This window comes from Ranitomeya variabilis, chromosome 6, assembly GCF_051348905.1.
Source record: "Ranitomeya variabilis isolate aRanVar5 chromosome 6, aRanVar5.hap1, whole genome shotgun sequence".
In the NCBI taxonomy this organism is placed as follows: Eukaryota; Metazoa; Chordata; class Amphibia; order Anura; family Dendrobatidae; genus Ranitomeya; species Ranitomeya variabilis.
The window spans coordinates 149,658,603-149,678,076 of NC_135237.1; the positions used below are offsets into that span (position 1 = coordinate 149,658,603).

Here is a 19,474-nt window from a genome sequence, read left to right on the forward strand (position 1 = left end):
GGCTTGAAGGACAGGGCAGAGTCGAGAGTTACCCCAAGGCAGTGGATTTCAGGTGCAGGAGAGCGCGTGATGCCGTTTACCCCTTCCGGCGTGTCATTTTCCGGGTCCGCCCCCTTTTTTCCTCGCTGAGGAGAAATCCAGGCCCCGGCTTTGGCCTGCTATAGGCCGCAGGGACGCTGCAATCCCGGCAGCTCCGCCCAATGATGATGGCGCTCTTTTTTAAAAGAAAGACAGCACACACTCATCGCTCTGTGACCAGTTCCACAGTGCGTACGGTGACACAGGACTGGGGTAAGTGCTACTCCCCCCAGCCTGTCACCAGCAATATCTGCATTTCTTCAGTCTAGAGCCCCTGATCATAGCATCTGCAGAGCACCATGTCTAGAAGGACCAAATCTCACGCGGTCGTATATACCATATGTGTAGCCGGTCAGTCCGCTTTTCCGCATGCCTAGAGTAATCGTCTCTGCGAGGCCTGCGACTCTGAACGCGCTCAGGAACCCACCCCCCTGCGATTTTCCCTGCCATTTCCCCTGCGACTCAGGCAGAAACTGGGGTGCTTGCACCGAAATGGGTCACGTCCTTGTCGCAATCCATGGCATCCCTAACTAAGGCAATCGAGTCCCTTCAGACCCCGGCTGGAGTCAGGGACAACGGTTCACCTGCCTTAGAGAGATCTTTCGACTCTCAAGAGCCTTTGGCTTGCAGGGGCCGCTCTCGCACTAGGCAGACGCGGGGGAAGCGAACCCTCACAGCATCTCCCGATCCATCAGGTGCATCTGCATCTTGAAGTTCCGCCTCTCGTTCACCATCCCCAGCAGAGAGTGGTGAACTCGGTTCGGACTATGATTCTGAGGGGTCCCTTAATTTGGAGACACCTGGTTTCCAGGAGTCAGTAGACAGCCTAATTGAGGCCGTCAACCAGACCCTGGGAGTAGAAGACGAACCCGCCTTGACCTCACAAGATATCATTCAAGAGGGTCAAGCAGACTCATAGGGTTTTCTCCTCTCACCCTGAGTTTGAGGACTTGGTCCAGCGTCACCGGGAACGTCCAGACAGTCGTTTTTCAGGTCAAAAAGCCTTGAAGGCAAGATACCCTTTTGCTCCTGAGCTACGTAATAAATGGGCAGAATCCCCTGCGGTAGATCCTCCGATGTCTCGCTTGGCCTCTAGCACACTGTTATCCCTTCCCAACGGCTTCTCTATTAGGTATCCTATGGATCGCCTTATAGAAAGTTTGGCTCGTTCAGTTTTTGAGGCCTTAGGTTCAGCCCTCTCACCCTCTATTGCGGCAACATGGATAGCTAAGGCCATGTTGTCTTGGCCAGAATCTTTGACTAAGGCTCTTCAGGAGAGGAACCTGCCAGTAGAGTTGACAGAAATGTCAAATCAAATAGCTCTTGCTAGGAGCTATCTGATCAATGCGTCCTTAGATGCAGCAAACTGTGAGGCATCAGCAGCAGCAAACGCAATTGCCATTAGAAGGGCTCTCTGGTTGAGAACATGGCAGGTGGATTCTACCTCTAAGAAATCGCTTACAACCCTCCCTTATCAGGGGGGCCGTTTATTCGGAAAGAAACTGGATCAGCTCATTTCTGATACCACAGGAGGGAAAAGCAATTTTCTCCCACAACAAAGGATTAAACAGCCTTTTCGTCGCCAGTTTCAGGCCTGTTTCAAACCCTTTCGTAATACCAGGTGGACCCCAGCGTCAAATCTTGTTGCGCCAGGTCGACCCAACCAGGACCGAGATAATTGGGTCTCCTACAGAGCCAACCCTTTGGGAAGAATGCAATCCCAGCTGCCTAGATCAAGGGGATCTAGGTCCCATAGGTTTTCAGCCAAGTAACTGGAGGCGTCCTCTGGTCACCACCGACAGAGTTGGCGGCCGCCTACTCTCGTTTCACCAGGCCTGGCTCACCATGGTTCATGACAGGTGGGTAAGAGAGCTGGTGTCCTCAGGATACAAGATAGAGTTGGTCTGCCACCCCCTGTGCCGGTTCTTCCCATCCCGTCTTCTCAGGTCACAAGCCCGGCTTCAAGCCCTGTTCAATTCTATAGAGTCCCTTCAACTCCGCTGGGTCATTATTCCAGTTCCAAAGGAAGAGAGATTTCAGGGGTTCTATTCCAACCTGTTCATAGTTCCCAAAAGAGACTGAAGGGTAAGGCCCATTTTGGACCTGAAACGTTTAAACAAGTTTGTCTACATTCGTCGCTTTCGAATGCAATCTCTCCGGTCAGTCATTGCGTCAATGGAAAAGGGGGAATTCTTAGCCTCAATAAACATTCAGGATGCCTACCTGCATATTCCCATATTTCCTTCGCACCAAAGGTTTCTACGCTTTGCCATAAACAACCTGCATTTTCGGTTCACGGCCATACCTTTCAGGCTGGCCACCGCCCCCAGTGTGTTCACAAAGGTCATGGCGGTTGTGTCCATTCTGCACTCCCGAGGCATACTCGTTTTACCATATCTAGACGATCTTCTTATCAAGGGGCCGTCCTTTCGGGCCTGCGAGGAAAATGTAAGCATTACTCTAGACACTCTTTCCCGTCTAGGATGGCTAGTGAACCTAAGAAAGTCGTCCCTTGTACCATCTCGGAAAATTTATTTTCTAGGGATGATTTTTGACAACTCACAAGCTCTGACAATCCTGCCCCAGGACAAGGTCCTGACTCTTCGGCAAGAGGTGAGGGTCCTTCGTCGGCCAAACTGTCATACGATCCGGTTCTGCATGAGGGTCTTTGGAAGGATGATTGCGGCAATGGAAGCTGTGCCATTTGCGCAACTCCATCTTTTTCCCCTCTCCAACATGCACGTTTAACAGCATGGGACAAGAGTCCGTTTTCCCTCAACCTCAAGTGCCGTCTGTCTCTCCAGGTCAGGCAAGCTCTCTCATGGTGGTTAACCAGTCCGTCCCTTCTAAAGGGGAAACCCTTTCCCCCAACCCATTGGCTAGTAGTCACGACGGATGCCAGTCTCCTCGGTTGGGGAGCAGTGTTTTATCACCACACAGCTCAGGGATGCTGGTCCTCTCGGGAGTCAGGTCTTCCGATCAATCTTTTAGAGATTTGGGCAGTTCGGCTGGCTTTGCAGCATTTCCATCATCTTCTGGCAGGCCGCCCTGTCCAGATTCAATCAGACAATGCCACAGCCGTGGCATACATAAATCATCAAGGGGGTACCTGCAGCAGGGCGGCCATGCAGGAGGTAAAGCAAATATATGCATCCTGGCTCCCCCATATATCTGCATTCTGGCCCCCAATATGTATTCATCCTGGCCCTCCATATATTTGCATCCTAGTCCTTTGTCCTGCCCCCGCCATAAGTATCCATCCTGGCCTCCCATATGTGTCCATCCTGGTCCTTTGTCCTGCCCCCATATATCCATCCAGTCCCCCATATATCCATCCTGGACCTCTGAGCCCATATGTATCCCTTCTGGCCCATCATATGTATCCATCCTGGCCCCCCCATATATATCCATCCTGGTCCTTTGTCCTGCCCTCCCATATATCCATCCTGGCCCACCATATGTATCCATCCTGGTCTTTTGTCCTGCCCCCCCCCCCCCTTTTTATATCTATCTTGCCCCCTTTATATCCATCCTGTCCCCTTGTCCTGGCTTCATGCCCATAGAGAGAGAAAAAAAAGATTCCTCTTACCTTCCTGCACTCTCGGCGCCGGGCAGCATCCTCTTCCTCTGCAGGTCCGGGTCGCATATAGTAAAATGGCTGCCGACCTAGCAGAGGCCAGCATTGAATGTGTGCGCCCGTCACATGCGGCACATGACACTGACGTCATACGCCGGTGACGACATGTGCACACTTGACAGTATCAATTGGTACGTGCGACACGGAGGTGCAGGTAATGAACACTGCGTGTTCGTGCTCCTGCACATTCACTGCCTGTGCTTTTAAAGGGCCCGTGCCCCTAAAAACCGCAGACTTTTTTTTTCTGTTCTTCTCCTCCTCTCCTTCTTCCCACAGCCAAGGGCCCACCTGGGATTTCCCCTATACCCCCGCCAGGCCAGTCCGACCCTGCCTGGAGGGGCCATTCACAGGTAGAGCTGATTTGGAATAGAAGTTCTTTTTCTCGGGATCATTTTTCTCTCTATCCCAGTAAAGGAGGGACCAAAACCAGCAACCATTTTTTCTTCTAACAGTTAGGCAAAAAAAAAAAAGCCATAGCTTTCGTCTTTGTAAAGATATATCCCAAACTTGCCAATTTCAGTGGAACTAGTAGAGTATCCCATGTGTTTGGACTTGTACTGACTTTACCCTGACAGCAGATGATCGTGGCAAAGAAGGATCAGGCAGTTGGACTTCAACATGCCCAATTATTTGTTCTCAGCGGGGATAAGCCTCTGCCAGACACGTCTGGTCTCTGTTTATTTCACTATTCCCATTGAGAAGACATGTACCCTTGGCTGGCCAAGTATGGGGAATTTGGGGGGCTGAAAGAGTGTTCAGTCAATAGCTATTGAGCATATTAAACTCCGAGTTCTACCCCAACTTTTTGTTATTCCAGCATTTGTTGGCTGTCATTAATGTCTGTTTTGTGCCGTTTCCAGTGCTGCTCCAGTACTCTCCTGCATCAGGTGTCCATAATTGTAACCTGCCAGCTCACACAGCATTTCTTTATGGACCGACCGTCACGTTCCCAATGTAAGTCTATGAATCTCGGAAAGAGGCTCCTATTGACTAACATTCAGAGAGGAACTAACTGTGAGTGGGCAATAAATGCAGGAGAGGACCGAAGCGGCGCTGGAAACAGCAGAAAACAGCGATTAGGAAGTATTTTAATGCAAACACAAAACATAATTTACTGATCGCTAGCAAACTCTGGAAAAAACACCAGTGTTGTACCTTAAGAAATGACGTGTTTAGATGTTTGTATGGCAAGTTTTGTGTCATTCACTGTAAGAATTAAGGCTATGTGCACACGTTCAGGATTTTTTGCGTTTTTTCAGCCGTTTTCCGCAGAAAAAATGCTTAAAAAACGCATACATAAGCATCCCATCATTTTTAATGCATTCTGCAATTTTTGTGCACATGATGCGTTTTTTCCCCGAAAAAAACGAATCGCGGTAAAAAAACGCAGCATGTTCATGAATTTAGCGGATTTTTTGTGTTTTTAATGCTATTTAATGCTATTTAATGCATTGGGAAAAAAACGCGCAAAAAATGCATGTGGATTTCTTGCAGAAAATGTCCGGTTTTGTTCATGAAATTTCTGCAAGAAATGCTGATGTGTGCACATAGCCTGAAAGTCCACATTTAGAGGTATTCAATATACTCAGCTGTCAGATTTGTTATTTGTACAATGTTTTAATTGTTAACCCCTTCATGACCTTGGGATTTTCCGTTTTTCCGTGTTCGTTTTTCACTCCCCTCCTTCCCAGAGCCATAACTTTTTTATTTTTCTGTCAATATGGCCATGTGAGGGCTTATTTTTTGTGGGACAAGTTGTAATTTTGAATGACATCATTGGTTTTACCTTGACATGTACTAGAAAATGGGAAAAAAATTACAAGTGGGGTGAAATTGCAAAAAAAAGTGCAATCCCATGCGTGTTTTTTGTTTGGCTTTTTTACTAAGTTCACTAAATGCAAAACTGACCTGCCACTGTGATTCTCCACGTCATTACGAGTTTATAGACACCAAAAATTCCAAACTTTGCTTAAAAAAAAACAAAATTGCGCCATTTTCCGATACCCGTAGCGTCTCCATTTTTCGTGATCTGCGGTCGGGTGAGGGCTTATTTTTTGCGTGCTGAGCTGACGTTTTTAGTGATACCATTTTGGTGCAGATACGTTCTTTTGATCGCCCGTTATTGCATTTTAATGCAATGTTGCAGCAACCAAAAAAAACTTAATTTGAGCGTTTCTAATTTTTTTCTCGCTACGCCATTTAGCGATCAGGTTAATCCTTTTTTTATTGATAGATCGGGCGATTCTGAATGCAGCGATACCAAATATGTGTATATTTGATTTTATTTTTATTGTTTTATTTTGAATGGGGCGAAAGGGGGGTGATTTAAACTTTTATATTTTTTTTATTTATTTCATATTTTTTTAAACTTTTTTTTTACTTTTGCCATGCTTCAATAGCCTCTATGGGAGGCTAGAAGCTGGCATAGCCTGATCGGCTCTGCTACATAGCAGCGATCATCAGATCGCTCCTATGTAGCTTAATAACAGGCTTGCTATGAGCGCCGACCACAGGGTGGCGCTCACAGCAGGCCGGCATCAGTAACCATAGAGGTCTCAAGGACCTCTATGGTTACACTCCTGAAGCCTCGCTGACCCCCGATCATGTGATGGGGGTCGGCGATGCGCGCATTTCCGGCCGCACGGCCGGAAGCGGTAGTTAAATACCGCTGTCAGCGTTTGACAGCGGCATTTAACTAGTTAATAGTGGCGGGTGGTTCGCGATTCCACTCGCAGCTATTGAGCGCACATGTCAGCTGTACAAAACAGCTGACATGTCGCAGCTTTGATGTGGGCTCACTGCCTGAGCCCGCATCAAAGCAGGGGATCTGACCTTGGAAGTACTATCCCTCCGAGGTCAGAAAGGGCTTAAAAAGTACAATATCGAAAAACTAGAACCACTAATAGCAGGGAAATAAAATCAGATTTCTCAAGGCTTGCCTGCAACCCCCTGACAGGGCGGGAACTGTTTTATATAGTCTGCACCTTAGGCCGGCGTCACAACGTATAAAAAATCGGTCCGTGAATCGCACAAATGTTTCATGAACAGTGATCCGTATGTTATTCGTGTGCAGTGCGAGGATGCGATTTTTTCGTAAGCATCCGTGTGACATCTGTATGGCGATATTTTCTCTCCGGCTTGCAAAATAGACAAATAATGGATCCATGGCCTCAAATATTCTTGAAAACATATATACAGTGCCTTGCGAAAGTATTCAGCCCCCTGTAACTTTTCAACATTGGATCATTCAGAGATCCACTCACTTCTGGAGTGAGTTTGCTGCACTGAAAGTAAAGGGGCCGAATAATATTGCACGCCCCACTTATCAGTTTTGAAATTTCCACAAAAATTTTAAATAACCAATACATTTCGTTCAACTTCACAATTGTGTTCCACTTGTTGATTCTTCACCAAAAATTTACATTTTGTATCTTTATGTTTGAAGCATGATATGTGGGAGAAGGTTGAAAAGTTCTAGGAGGCCGAATACTTTCACTAGGCACTATATATATATTTCATTCAGAGCTAGATAGCAGAATAGCCGATAATTCAATTGTCGGGTTCTGTAAAATCATTGCAGAACCCGACAGGGTATTAGACATGGTTTATATACAGTAAACCATTGCAGAACAGTTAGTTTTATATGTCCCTCACTAGTAATGTTAGTACTATGTGTGTGTAAAATTTGGGAGCTGTACGTGTTAAATTAAAGGATTAATTCACGGCAAAATCTGGCGTGGGCTCCCGCACAATTTTCAAGTCCCATGCTGTAATCCATCTTAAAGGGTTAAATAGTTTACAACCCAGAGCGGTGCTAATGCTACTGGCCTTGCTGTAAACCATGGAGGAATGAATGAAAAGCTGCCTGCGCAGCCTCCCCGCCTGGCCGGACATGAACTGTGTAGCGTGGGAAAGTTTCTGAATATTTTCCCATGCTGACAGTTCACCGCGGGTCAGGCGGGTAACGTCAGCGGCAGTCGGCCCCGCCTGACCTGAGTTGAACTTGACAGCATGGGAAAATGTTCAGAAACTTTCCCACGCTACAGAGTTAACGTCCGGTCAGGCAGGGAGGCTGCGCAGGCAGCTTTTCATTCATTGCTCCGTGGTTTACAGCCCGGCCGGTAGCATTAGCGCCGCTCCGGGTTGTTTTTCTCGCACCCATAGACTTTCATTGGCGATTCTCGGCCGATATACGGTGCAAATCGCAGCATGCTGCGATTTCCCTCGCACGTATAATATGGCCGAGAAAACAACGGATGATGGGAGCTGCCCCATAGATTAACATTGGTCCGAGTGCTATGCGATTCTTTATCGCATAGCACTCGTCCGTATTATGGTCTAGTATGACTCCGGCCTTATAGAGATATACCTACTGTGGAACTGATGTATGGTGGACATCAGATAAACCTAGATCCGTGAAATGCCTACATATTGTCACACATGTCTCTTTTGAGATTACAATACTAGATGAAAAAGAAAACCTTTTTTCACACTATTGCCACATAATGGTTGTAGTTACACTTTGCCATGGTGTGGGTCATTAGAACCCTGCTTTGCAGTCGGTGGTTTTGCTCCCCCAATTGGTTTTCTTCTTTTTTTCCCTAAGGGAACCATTCAATAAGCTTTTAGTACAAGGCCTCATTAAAGGACAGACATATCGGCTTGCATCTACTGGGAGATACTTACAGAGAGATGAAGTGGACGTAAATGGTAAGTCAGGCTTTTTCATTATGCATTATCTGCTAAATTTTATTAGATAAAGCTGGGCATACACTACATGATCTAATCTAATCCTTTCACAGCTTGTTCAGACAGGCTGACTGTCCTTACATTGCGCACAGGACAATCGGTAAGAGATCGTTCTGTGCACATAGACTGTCATTGTTCTCGGCAGCTTATATCCTGTTTATGCAGGACGATATGCAGCAGAGAACAATGTTTCCTAACACCTTAATCACCCATGATGGATGTATATGCAGCGCCCCAGAGTCCTGGTCGTTGCAGTACTGTGGCTCCGCCGCTAAGGGGGGCTATGGTACGTCTGATGGCACTGAAGGAGTTCATCTGACCAGGTATCACATACACCAATACATTTCACAGTCGGGCCTCCAGGGGGAGCTAAGGGTGCTATTTATTAGGCCACTCCTCACCACTGTGGGTAAACTGGGGGTCAGGCAGGAAGTTAGTTCAGAAAGCTGACTGGGTTGGAACCAGGCAACACCTTGTGGCAGAGGGTGTTGTGGGGGGAAGATTCGGTAGGGTCCCTGACAGGTTTGGGACCCTGACAGAGGCCTGGCTACAAGAAAGAACGTCACGGGACCGTGCCTGCTCAGCATAGCGGCGGTGCCCTAAGAAAGGATCAGAAGCGAGATATATTGTGCTGAGTGAGAAACGAGATCAAAGCAAGAGGAGAAATACCAGTAGGAGTCGTGCTGTAAGACCGAGGCAACATCCTACTGAGGCGTACAACCGGCGGCCGGAACGCCGAGGAAGTATTTATATATCTAGCTCCAAGCAATACTTCAAACCTACGGCAGGACAGTCAGTCTCAGGCGGGCTGTCTCACATACATCACCTATGAAGACATAGGGGGCGCACTAGGAGAGGGGCGACTCTAGGGTCCCGGAAGAGCTCCGAGCCTACTCGTCATACGGGTGCCGTCCTAACCAGAACATCAGGGAGGGACGGAGGAGAAGAACATCATCCGAACGAGTTGTGAGGGAACATCAGAAACAGACACAACAGTTGTGGGGTACTATCCCGTAAGCACAGCAGGGGAGGACCACAACACATAGCGCTAGCAGGAAGGCACAGATTTCCACCTGCAAAGAGAACTCTGGAGGTGCCATTGGGCCGGCCGGACTTGCGTAGCCTGGTGAACCGTATTCCGGACTGAGGACCCGGAGATCTTCAGTAAAGAGGTAAAGAGACTGTAACCTGGTGTCCTCGTTATTTACTGCACCGCACCACCACCACCATCCACATCCATCATATCTATCACTGTACGCCCCTCAGCAGGGTCACGGACCGGGCCTAGCCACCGTGACAACCCCAGAGCAGAGACTCAGAGGCCCGGTACCGGGTACCCCTCGGCCCTGCGGCAGTGGGGGGGGCTACAACTATGCCATGGAGCATCTCAGGGTGATAGGAGCAGACTCAGGAACTGAGCATGCTCCACATAAGGCAAATACGGGCTATCAGCTCTAACTATGATCGCTGCTGTTAACTTTTTAAATGCCACTGTCCATAATTAAGCCCCACTGTCTGCCCGGTTCTGGAGGCCCTTGTGCCTATCCTGTTGAATCTCTTGTGATGTACAACCATAGGCTCAGCATCACAGGAGACCATGATTTTTATTATAGGTAGCAATACCATAGTATTTCTTAATATACTACAAGTGTTGAAGTGATCACAGGTTCCTCTAAGGGTACTAAAAATGAAAGTGAAAAATATGTGTTTTTAAATATTAAAGAAATTTTAAAAAATGCAAAAATTCTTGCGAATCTGCCTCCATTTTCCCCACTTATATATAAAGACATGTGAAAAAATGAAGAAAAAAACAATATATAGATTTGGCTGTGCACTTAAGGGGTTGAGGAAGTTTAAAAATCACTTCATGCAACAAATTAGTGTTTTACTTGTTTTTTGGGTGATTGGCAGCCTGTTTACTCTACACGATTGTCGGGAAACGAGCGTCCTAGGTTCCTTCCCAATAAGCAGATTTTTAAGTGGCATGAAAACACGTGGCCATATATCAACAGATGCCGTATAGTCTACTGACCGAGAGCCAGAAGTCACAAGGATTGCATTAAATGGAGAGAAATTGCCACAAAAAATCTAGAAACTGACTGGAACATGTTGGACATTCCCCGAGCGATTCCACGCAAATTATTATGGTGATTTTACACTTCTACCAAAGGCAGATTGTTCACACATGAGCGTACCATAAAGATGTAGTAAAGGTTTTTCCATTTTTCCTGTGTGTGCAGCAGATTGTTTGCAGTGCTGCTATAATGGATGGTGACCTATCACCCAAAGGTAACGACACAGCTTGCCATATTAAACCACATCTGCACGTCCTCATTTACTGTCAGTTGTACCCAAGGAAGTCATTTAATACTGAACAAAGTGAAACTTTTTTTATATATATCATAGTAACAAGATTTTCAAGCAACAAACATGAGCTCAGATACAGTAATTGTACTTTTTGGTAAAGTGCGTGTATGTATATATATAAAAATATATACATACAGTCATGGAGAAAGTGTTGCCACTCATGACATTTTCCCAGTAAATTATTGCAATTACACATTTTGTTATACACATGTTTATTTCCTTTGTGTGTATTGGAACAACATAAAAAAAGAACAGAAAAAAAGGCAAATTAGACATAAGACGCCAAAAATGGGCCAGACAAAATTGTTTGCACCTTCAACTTAATATTTTGTTGCACCCCATTTGGAACAAATAACTGCAATAACCATCAGCAAGCTTCTTACACCTCTCAACTGGAATTTTGCACTACTCTTCTTTAGCAAACTGCTCCAGATCTCTCATATTTGAAGGGTGCCTTCTCCCAGCAGCAATTTCAAGATCTAGCCACAGGTGTTCAATGACATTTAGATCTTTATTCATTGGTGGCCACTTCAGAACTCTCAAGCACTTTGTTTCCATCCATTACTGGGGGCTTCTTGACGTATATTTGGTGTCATTGTCCTGCTGGAAGACCCATGACCTAGGACACAAATCCAGCTTTCTGACACTGGGCACTATATTGTGACCCCAAATCATTTGTTAGTCTTCAGATTCCATGATGCCTTGAACACAGTCAAGTCACCCAGAGACAGAGAAACTACCCCAAAACATTTTGAACCTCTACCATATTTGACTGTAGGGACCGTGTTCTTTTCTTTGTAGGCCCCATTCTATTTGTGCTTGACCAAAAAGCTCTATCTTGGTCTCATCTGTCCACAAGACTCTTTCCCATAAGGACTTTGGCGTACTCACATACATTTTGGCACACTGCAGTCTAGCTTTTTCATGTCTCTATCAGCAGTGTAGTCATCCTGGTCTCCTGCCATAGCGTTTCTTTTCATTCAAATATTGACAGATAGCTCGTGCTGACACTGATGAACCCTGAACCTGCAGGACAGCTTGAATTTCTTTGGAACTTGATTGAGGCTGCTTATCCACCATCTGGTCTATCCTGCGTTGCAACTTTTCATCAATTTTGATCTGCTGTGCACATTAAGAGAAAGTAGCTACAGTGCCATGAGTTGTAAACTTCTTGATTATGTGGCGCACCGTGGACTAAGGAACATCAAGATCTCTGGAGATGGACTTTGAGATTGTTGATATTTTTCAACAATTTTGATTCCCAAGTCCTCAGACAGTTCTCTTCTCTTTCTGTACTCCATGCTTAGTGTGGCACACACAGACACACAATGCAAAGACTGAGTTAACTTCTCCCCTTTTTATCAGGTGCGATTAACATATAGCTCATACCTGTTACTTGCCACAGATGAGTTTGATCGAGCATCACATGCTTAAAACAAAGTTGTTTACCCACATTTTTGGAAAGGTGCCAACAATTTTAACACAAACACAGAGCCGAGAACAGAAAAAAGCGGCACTCACCAATGTAATGTGTCATATTTGTTAAAATACAACAGTAGGTTGTAGGTGATGAGGGTGCGGGGAGTCCAGTTCACCCTCCCCGCACCCTCATCGCCTACAACCTGCTGTTGTATTTTAACAAATATGACACATTAAAGAACATCACTGCGCTGACATTGGTGAGTGCTGCTTTTTTCTGTTCTCGGCTCTGTGTTTGTGTTGCATGCTTTTGTATTTTTGAAAGCTGAGCACCACTTTGCAGTTACAATTTACCCTGCATGCTGTGGGTCTGAAAAGGGTTACATACATCTGCTCCATTATAGTATTGTGCGTCCTGGTGCCATTCACTCAAGTTTGTGCCAACAATTTTATCCGGCGCCCTTCAGATATGAGAGAACTAGAGAATTTTGGAAAAGTGGGGTCCAAAATTCCAGTTGAGAGTTGTAAGAAGCTTGTTGATAGTTATAGAAAGCGATTGATTGTGGTTATTTATTCCAAAGAGTGTGCAGCCAAATATAAAGTGAGGGTGCCAACAATTTTGTCTGGTCCTTTGTGAAATTATGTCCAATTTTACCTTTTTTCTCTTTTTTTTGTGGTGTTCACATAAAGTAAATAAATGTGTGTGACAAAACATGTGTAATTTCAGTACATTTCTGGGAGGAATACTTCATTTTCTGAAACAATTTCAAGGGTACCAACACTTCCGGCTATGAGTGTGTGTGTGTGTGTGTGTGTATTCACACGTGTTCAGAGGCACATTGGGCTGAATCAGGGCTACTGTCTTTTTTGATGCCAATGGCAGAGTCAGTACAGGATACAATGCTAGTCTGCGACCTAGATACAACCCTGAGCAGCAAATAGGGTCCATTAGAGGTACATTACTTATTAGTTGGAACATACAAAAATATTCTAATTTTTTTGTATCTAAAGGGGTTTTTAATTCTTGTTTTCTTTAACCACATCAGCTTGCATTGGGTAAAAAGCAAAATCAACATTACCCACCCTCCACTGACTCAGTGATGCTCTCCCAGTCTTTATTGACAGGCCGCAGTGATGAAATCATGAATAGAAGCGCGTTTGCTAATTTTTTTGACATAAGACCATTGAGCTCAGTGAATGGCTGCAGATCATGTGCCCCGCAGTCATGATGTCACCGCTGCAGCCTGTCAGCAAAGCCTAGTGAGATAGAGGCTTTATTATTTTTACTTAGAGCAAGCGGATGGGGTTAAAAAAACGTATTCGTGCAAAACCCTTTTAAAATATATAGGTATGCTTAGATACCAGGGAGAAAAAAGTGTTAGAACAGTTTGTTCCTAATATAAGTGTCATCCATGCCTTTGTAATAGCCACATTAGAAAAGGTTTGTTCTAGATATATGGAAACTGTTCTCTAACTGTCCCCATGCTGTTTCTTGAAGGAAATGAACCCGTCCATACCAAGACTGGAGAAAAACTGCAAGTGACATGGGAAAAGATGAGCAAATCCAAGCAGAATGGAGTGGATCCGGAGGAAATGGTGGAGAAATATGGCATTGACACCACTCGTCTCTACGTGTTATTTGCTGCCCCTCCAGAGCAAGACATATTATGGGATATGAAAAGTATGTACGATTCAGTTCTGTTTGTATAGTGGGGAAGCTGTCATATGACAAATTCCTGCCTTGTCTGCTCCTTTTCATTTATGCAAATTTCCTCTACAGAGAGGAAGAGGGCTAGAACTCTATCGCCACCTATTGGAAGTAGCAATCCTAAAAGTCAAGACCCTTTTACTGCTTGGATCCCAGTCAGAGGCTTTTCATACAGCAAAATCAGATCTCATGCTTTGCACTGAGGATGGGCAACACCCCAAAACACCGTGTCTGCATATTGAGATTTTGGTTTAGCTTTTATCCTAATTCATATGGCAAGGCTTGGTAACTGGTCGATAATGACTTTTAGGATTGCTACTTCCAATAGGTGGCACTAGAGTACAAGTCCTCTTCTTCTCTAAAGAGGCAATTTGCATATTTAATTTCCCAGAGGAGCATTTCATGGCCTATAAGTCTCCTTACACTGGCATTGACACGTTACCCCTTAGACTGCAGTTTCAATTAAAACTTTTTGGTAAATGTGCCCAAAAAATGAGACAGAATGTGTTTGATTTTACACAAATGTATGAATCTGACTATCTTTTATTTCAATCAAAAACTGATTTGCGCTTATAAACTTGATTGAACTAATAAACCAATATAACATATCAACAAACCATTAAACTGGTTTCACACGTCCAACATACAAGGTTTAAGTATGGACAGCAATGTGCGGCCCAGCCATGTGTCTCCTGATCCAAACTCCGCAGTCTCATAGACATATGTAAGGCTATGGAGTTGGGGTCAGGAGACCCCCGTGGCTGGTTCAGCCATTGTGGTGTGTACTCGGACTGTACGTGTCAAATGTGTGAAACCAGCCTTTGGGTATAGGTTCAGATGCATGTAATGGATTGGTAATGGTTTGTGTCTATTTCATGTAAGATTTTTTGTTTCAGTAAATAAGGTTAATCTATTACTGAAAAGTTATTTTACATTCTGCTATACTTTGTTTTATTGCCTTGTCAAGGTAATGCGATGCTCACAAAGGTATACATAGGTATATCACAAAGGTGCACATCTCATGGTGGCATATGTGAGCTCCCTCATGAACTTTTAATGCTATGAAATGATCAGGGCAAGTTTTTAGTCAATTTCTGGTCACGTGTGTATAACCTGAGACTGCTGAGGCTAGTAACTGGCTGCACCTTGGTAGATGGTATATCATCATTGCAGCCAAGTGTGGATCAGCAGGGCTAGCATGGCGAGCCATTAAACCCCTTAGTGACCTAGCCTATTGTGACCTTAATGACCAGGCCACATTTTTTAAATCTGACCAGTGTCACTTCATGTGATAACTCTGGAACGCTTCAGCAATTCCCAGTTATTCTGAAATAGTTTTTTTTCATGACACATTGTCCTTCATGTTAGTGGTAAACGTAGGTCGATATATTTTGAGTTTACTTGTAAAAATATCTAAATTTTGGCAAATTTTTTTAACATTCACAACTTTCAAACTTTCAATTTTTATATCCTTAAACCAGATAGACATGCTGTACAACATAGTTAATCCATAACATTTCCCATATGTCTACTGTACACAAACATCAATGTGTAGCATGATCCCTTGTTAAAGGGGTTGTACGGTTTGATGTAAATTTCTGCAGTCCCTCTATGCTACTGTAAGTTGGTGAACCCTGACAGTAGCCATTACACACAGTTAACCAATAATTGATGTATTAAGAAGGTGGTAATCTATCCGCCAGTATGGACAGCAGAATATCTACATCTCTTCACGTGTGTCTGCATTTCTGGGTTTTGTGGAATTTCCAAGCTAGATAGGGATTGAGCGTCAAGTGTTTTACAATTTTGGGTGGTGTGGGTCAGATTAATACTTGTCTTCAGTTGTTCTTTCTCTCATTTTATGCTGTCTAGTTAAAAATGTGTGTGGTAATATCAAGTATCCATGATAAATACAAGGGAATCGCTGAAACCTAAAGCAGATGATTGCTAAGCTCATGTTGATGTGTTGTGGAGTTTGATGGCTGTAGACATCTGTTCTGAGCATAAAATATGCATGACCTAAGCTCAAGGTTTCCAGGACTGATAGCTGAAGAGCTCCTTCATTGTATGGGACCATTGTAATGGCTTGACTGGACCGTAAATCAGATTAACAATGGTGGTTCTCAGCTGTCCTCTTACAAAGGCGATTTGTGTTTTCCCTGTGTGTTTCTGTGTTCAGGGGGTTTGAGAGGCCCTTTACTGACCTGCGAAATGAGAGTGTAGCATCCCCATTGGGTGATAATGCAGTGGGTATCAGCTGTCTGCTATAGTTGACACCCTACTTAAGCAGACCCCTGGCTGTCATGGCAAACCATCTGCACCATGCAATCACGTCACGGGCATGTGGAATGACGCACCCCCTCCCAGTGTGTGCTAAATGCCGCTGTCAGAAATTGTGAATAACACAGCCATCATCTGCCGGGAAAGATTCGGGCTTGGCGTGCTCGCCCATATCAAAGTCAGGAAGCCGGTATATTACGCAACAATATATTGTATGTCTGTACAGGGTTAATAAATTAATGCAAAACATAGAGCACTTTTCTTAAACTTTCTGATACTTTTATAAATAAATGCAAAACATATTGTCCTAAATTTACCATTAACATAAAGTGAAGTGTGTCACGAAAAAAAAAATTCTCAGAATCACTAGAATATATTGAAACATATTATTGTAGAATTCCATATGTCTATTTGTAAAATTTGGTCTGGTCACCCAGGAGTTACCAGATAAACAAGGGTAGTATAACTGTAAGGTATCATTAGCAATGTTATTGCCGCCTTGTGACGTCTTTGGTTATTTTACAGTACTAATAGAAAATAAATACGGTAGTTTAGAATTATTACCGTCCATCTAATCTCAGCCAGTGCCGCGGAATAGGCTGGCAATAATTCTATGATTATTGGTCATTTATGTTTCTTGCTCAAAATGAGTGTGTTGTTTTACAGCCGATGCAATACCCGGCGTCCAAAGGTGGCAGTCTCGTGTGTGGGCATTAACAAGCAAGTTTATTGAAGCCCGAAACTCCTTGGTGGAACCAAATCCTCAAATCCTGTGTAAAAATGAAATAGCAGAAACCCCAAAAATCTGGCAAAACCGGAATCTTACTGTGTCAGAGGTAGCGTATGCTTTTTTTTAAATTCTCATAATCTGATAATTTTATGATAATGAGATTGTGTGTCTGAATGTACGTCTTATTTGTTAGTGTAATATGGCTGTCCTCCAAACCTGGAACTATAGAGTAGCAATGTGTTCATCATTACTGTGTGTGGTCTGTAAGGGTATGTGCACACGATGCAGATTTAGTGCAGAAACGCTGCAGAACTGCACTGTGATTTACAGTACAATGTAAATCAATGTGAAAAAAAAAAAGCTGTGCACATGGTGCAGAAAAATCTGCGCAGAAACGCTGCAGATTTCAAAGAAGTGCATGTCACTTCTTTTGTGCAGTTCTGCAGCGTTTCTGCACCCCTCCATTATAGAAATAAAATCTGCACTAAAAACGCACTAAAAACGCATAAAAAACACAGCGGCGGATTCTGCCAGGAGATGCAGATTTTGTGCAGAAAATTCTGCACCTCTTTTCTTACAGGATCCTGCAAATGTTTCTGCAGGATCCTGTTTTTCCCATAGACTTGTATTAGCGACGGATTGTGACGGATGGCCATCTGTTTCATCCGTCATGCACTGGATCCGTCGGATAATAACTGTCCGTCAGGCGGAGAAAACGTTCAGAGGAACGTTTTTTCTGCACGTCGGAAAATCGCTCAGCGACGGGTCCTGCGCTGCCCGTCAGCGGCTATAATGGAAGCCTATGGGCGCAGGATCCATCGCTGTTCTCTCTCTCTCTCTGTCCTGAATATCCAGCCAGGAACTCCTTTGACGCATCCGTCATAACACTGGATACGTTGCACGCGTTTTCCGCTACTTTAACAACATCGGACGATACGTCGCTTCACTGCATTGCAACGCACCCGCAGCGACGGAAGTGTGAAAGAGGCCTAAGTGATAGCTTGTGACGGGAACTCTAGATTAATTGTAGTGATACCGCCTATAGATAGGTAAGGGCCGATGTACACATACGTCTGATAAATCACATTTGGCAAGAAGTGAAGAGAATTGGAGCTACTGAAAATGATCGCCCAGACAAAAGATAAAGAAAGAAATTTAGTGCACATAAAAAGATTCTTTTTTATTCATATCTTGAGATGATATGTCTACAGTTCTCATATCCTTTAAATTAAAGGGGCATTCCCAGTATGAATGGTATCCCATATCCTCTGTCTTCTGAGACCCCTCCAATCCCGAAAATTGGGTATCTGGAAAGGCCCATGTGAGTTGGGCGGGGGTTGATCATGTCTCCTGCTGCTCCATTCATTCTTATGGGAGCGTTGAAGACCAGCCATTCCCATCTATTGGCTTTCTCCAGCAGTCCCATTAAGAATATTGAACCAATTTTTGTCCATATATGACAAGGCTGCCTGTCTATTTGAATAGCAGACATGTTATACCACAGTTTCCCCTGCAGTAGCTTCAGATGACTATTATAGCATCAAGAGTACCTTCCTAAAGATGCAAGAGATTAAAGGTAAATCACTTAAAGGGAATCTGTCCGCAGGTTGTTTCTACCTCATCTGGGAGCAGATTTTGACCCATACTCTGGCTGTCAATGCTTTCCAAAGTATCGAAGGGATCCATTGTGATTAAAATCCATTTTTATTAATGACAATAAAATCAGAACCAATTAAAACTAACAGAGTGCCTCATGGAGGGAATGCTACTATATACTGACCTTAATATAACAGTATATAGCTGGTCAGGTAACCCGCTAGTGATTAATAGTAAATAGAGTGTTATATAAAGAAAAGTATTGTGACTCACACCTATGATTAGTCACGTGGAGATAAATGCTGCAAGTCACCTATATCCCATATGTTCTATACACAGAGAACATATATGCAACCAATAGCAAAAAACAATTTTTGGGGGGAGAGAATAGGGAATAGAATGTGAATTACGCCGTATGTAATGACACATATACTTCCTATCATATCTAATAAAGTGAATATCTGCAGACAAATATTATAACCAGATAAGGCAATGGAATGTCAGTTGTGCAGTATATAGTGACAGATATGCCACCTGTCATAGGCCTTCCCAGGGCTAAAGTAACAATATTACACAATAAAAAAATAATTGTATATAAAAACAAGTAGTGCTGTCTATTAACCAGATGTAACCTACAGACACATATCACATAGTAAAATCCTAAATGGAATGAATACATGCATGTTCGCCAACAAATGAATACAAGGAGGGAAAAACTCAAACAGCCAAAGATAAGCAACAAGGAAAGATTAGGGAAATGCAGAGAGACAGGATGACCAGAGATGTCAGGAGTAGTGTCCCCACACCCTGACGCGCGTTTCACCACTTGCTTCTTCCGGGGGCACCACTTGCTTCTGCCTCTCATATGAAAGCAGCATGATATAGACAAGGAGAAGCTGAATCCAATGGG

The 19,474-nt window shown here is 44.1% G+C and overlaps 1 protein-coding gene across 2 annotated transcripts in view; it reads left to right on the top strand.

Moving 5' to 3' along the window:
* LARS2 (leucyl-tRNA synthetase 2, mitochondrial) overlaps positions 1-19,474 on the top strand; it is a 266,084-nt gene that overhangs the window by 211,111 nt on the left and 35,499 nt on the right. For both annotated transcript variants that reach the window (XM_077269111.1, XM_077269112.1), the window contains exons 15-17: positions 8,322-8,425; positions 13,749-13,931; positions 16,905-17,074. In XM_077269111.1, coding sequence (XP_077125226.1) covers positions 8,322-8,425; positions 13,749-13,931; positions 16,905-17,074 — 457 coding nt within the window. The remainder of the gene's footprint in view (positions 1-8,321; positions 8,426-13,748; positions 13,932-16,904; positions 17,075-19,474) is intronic.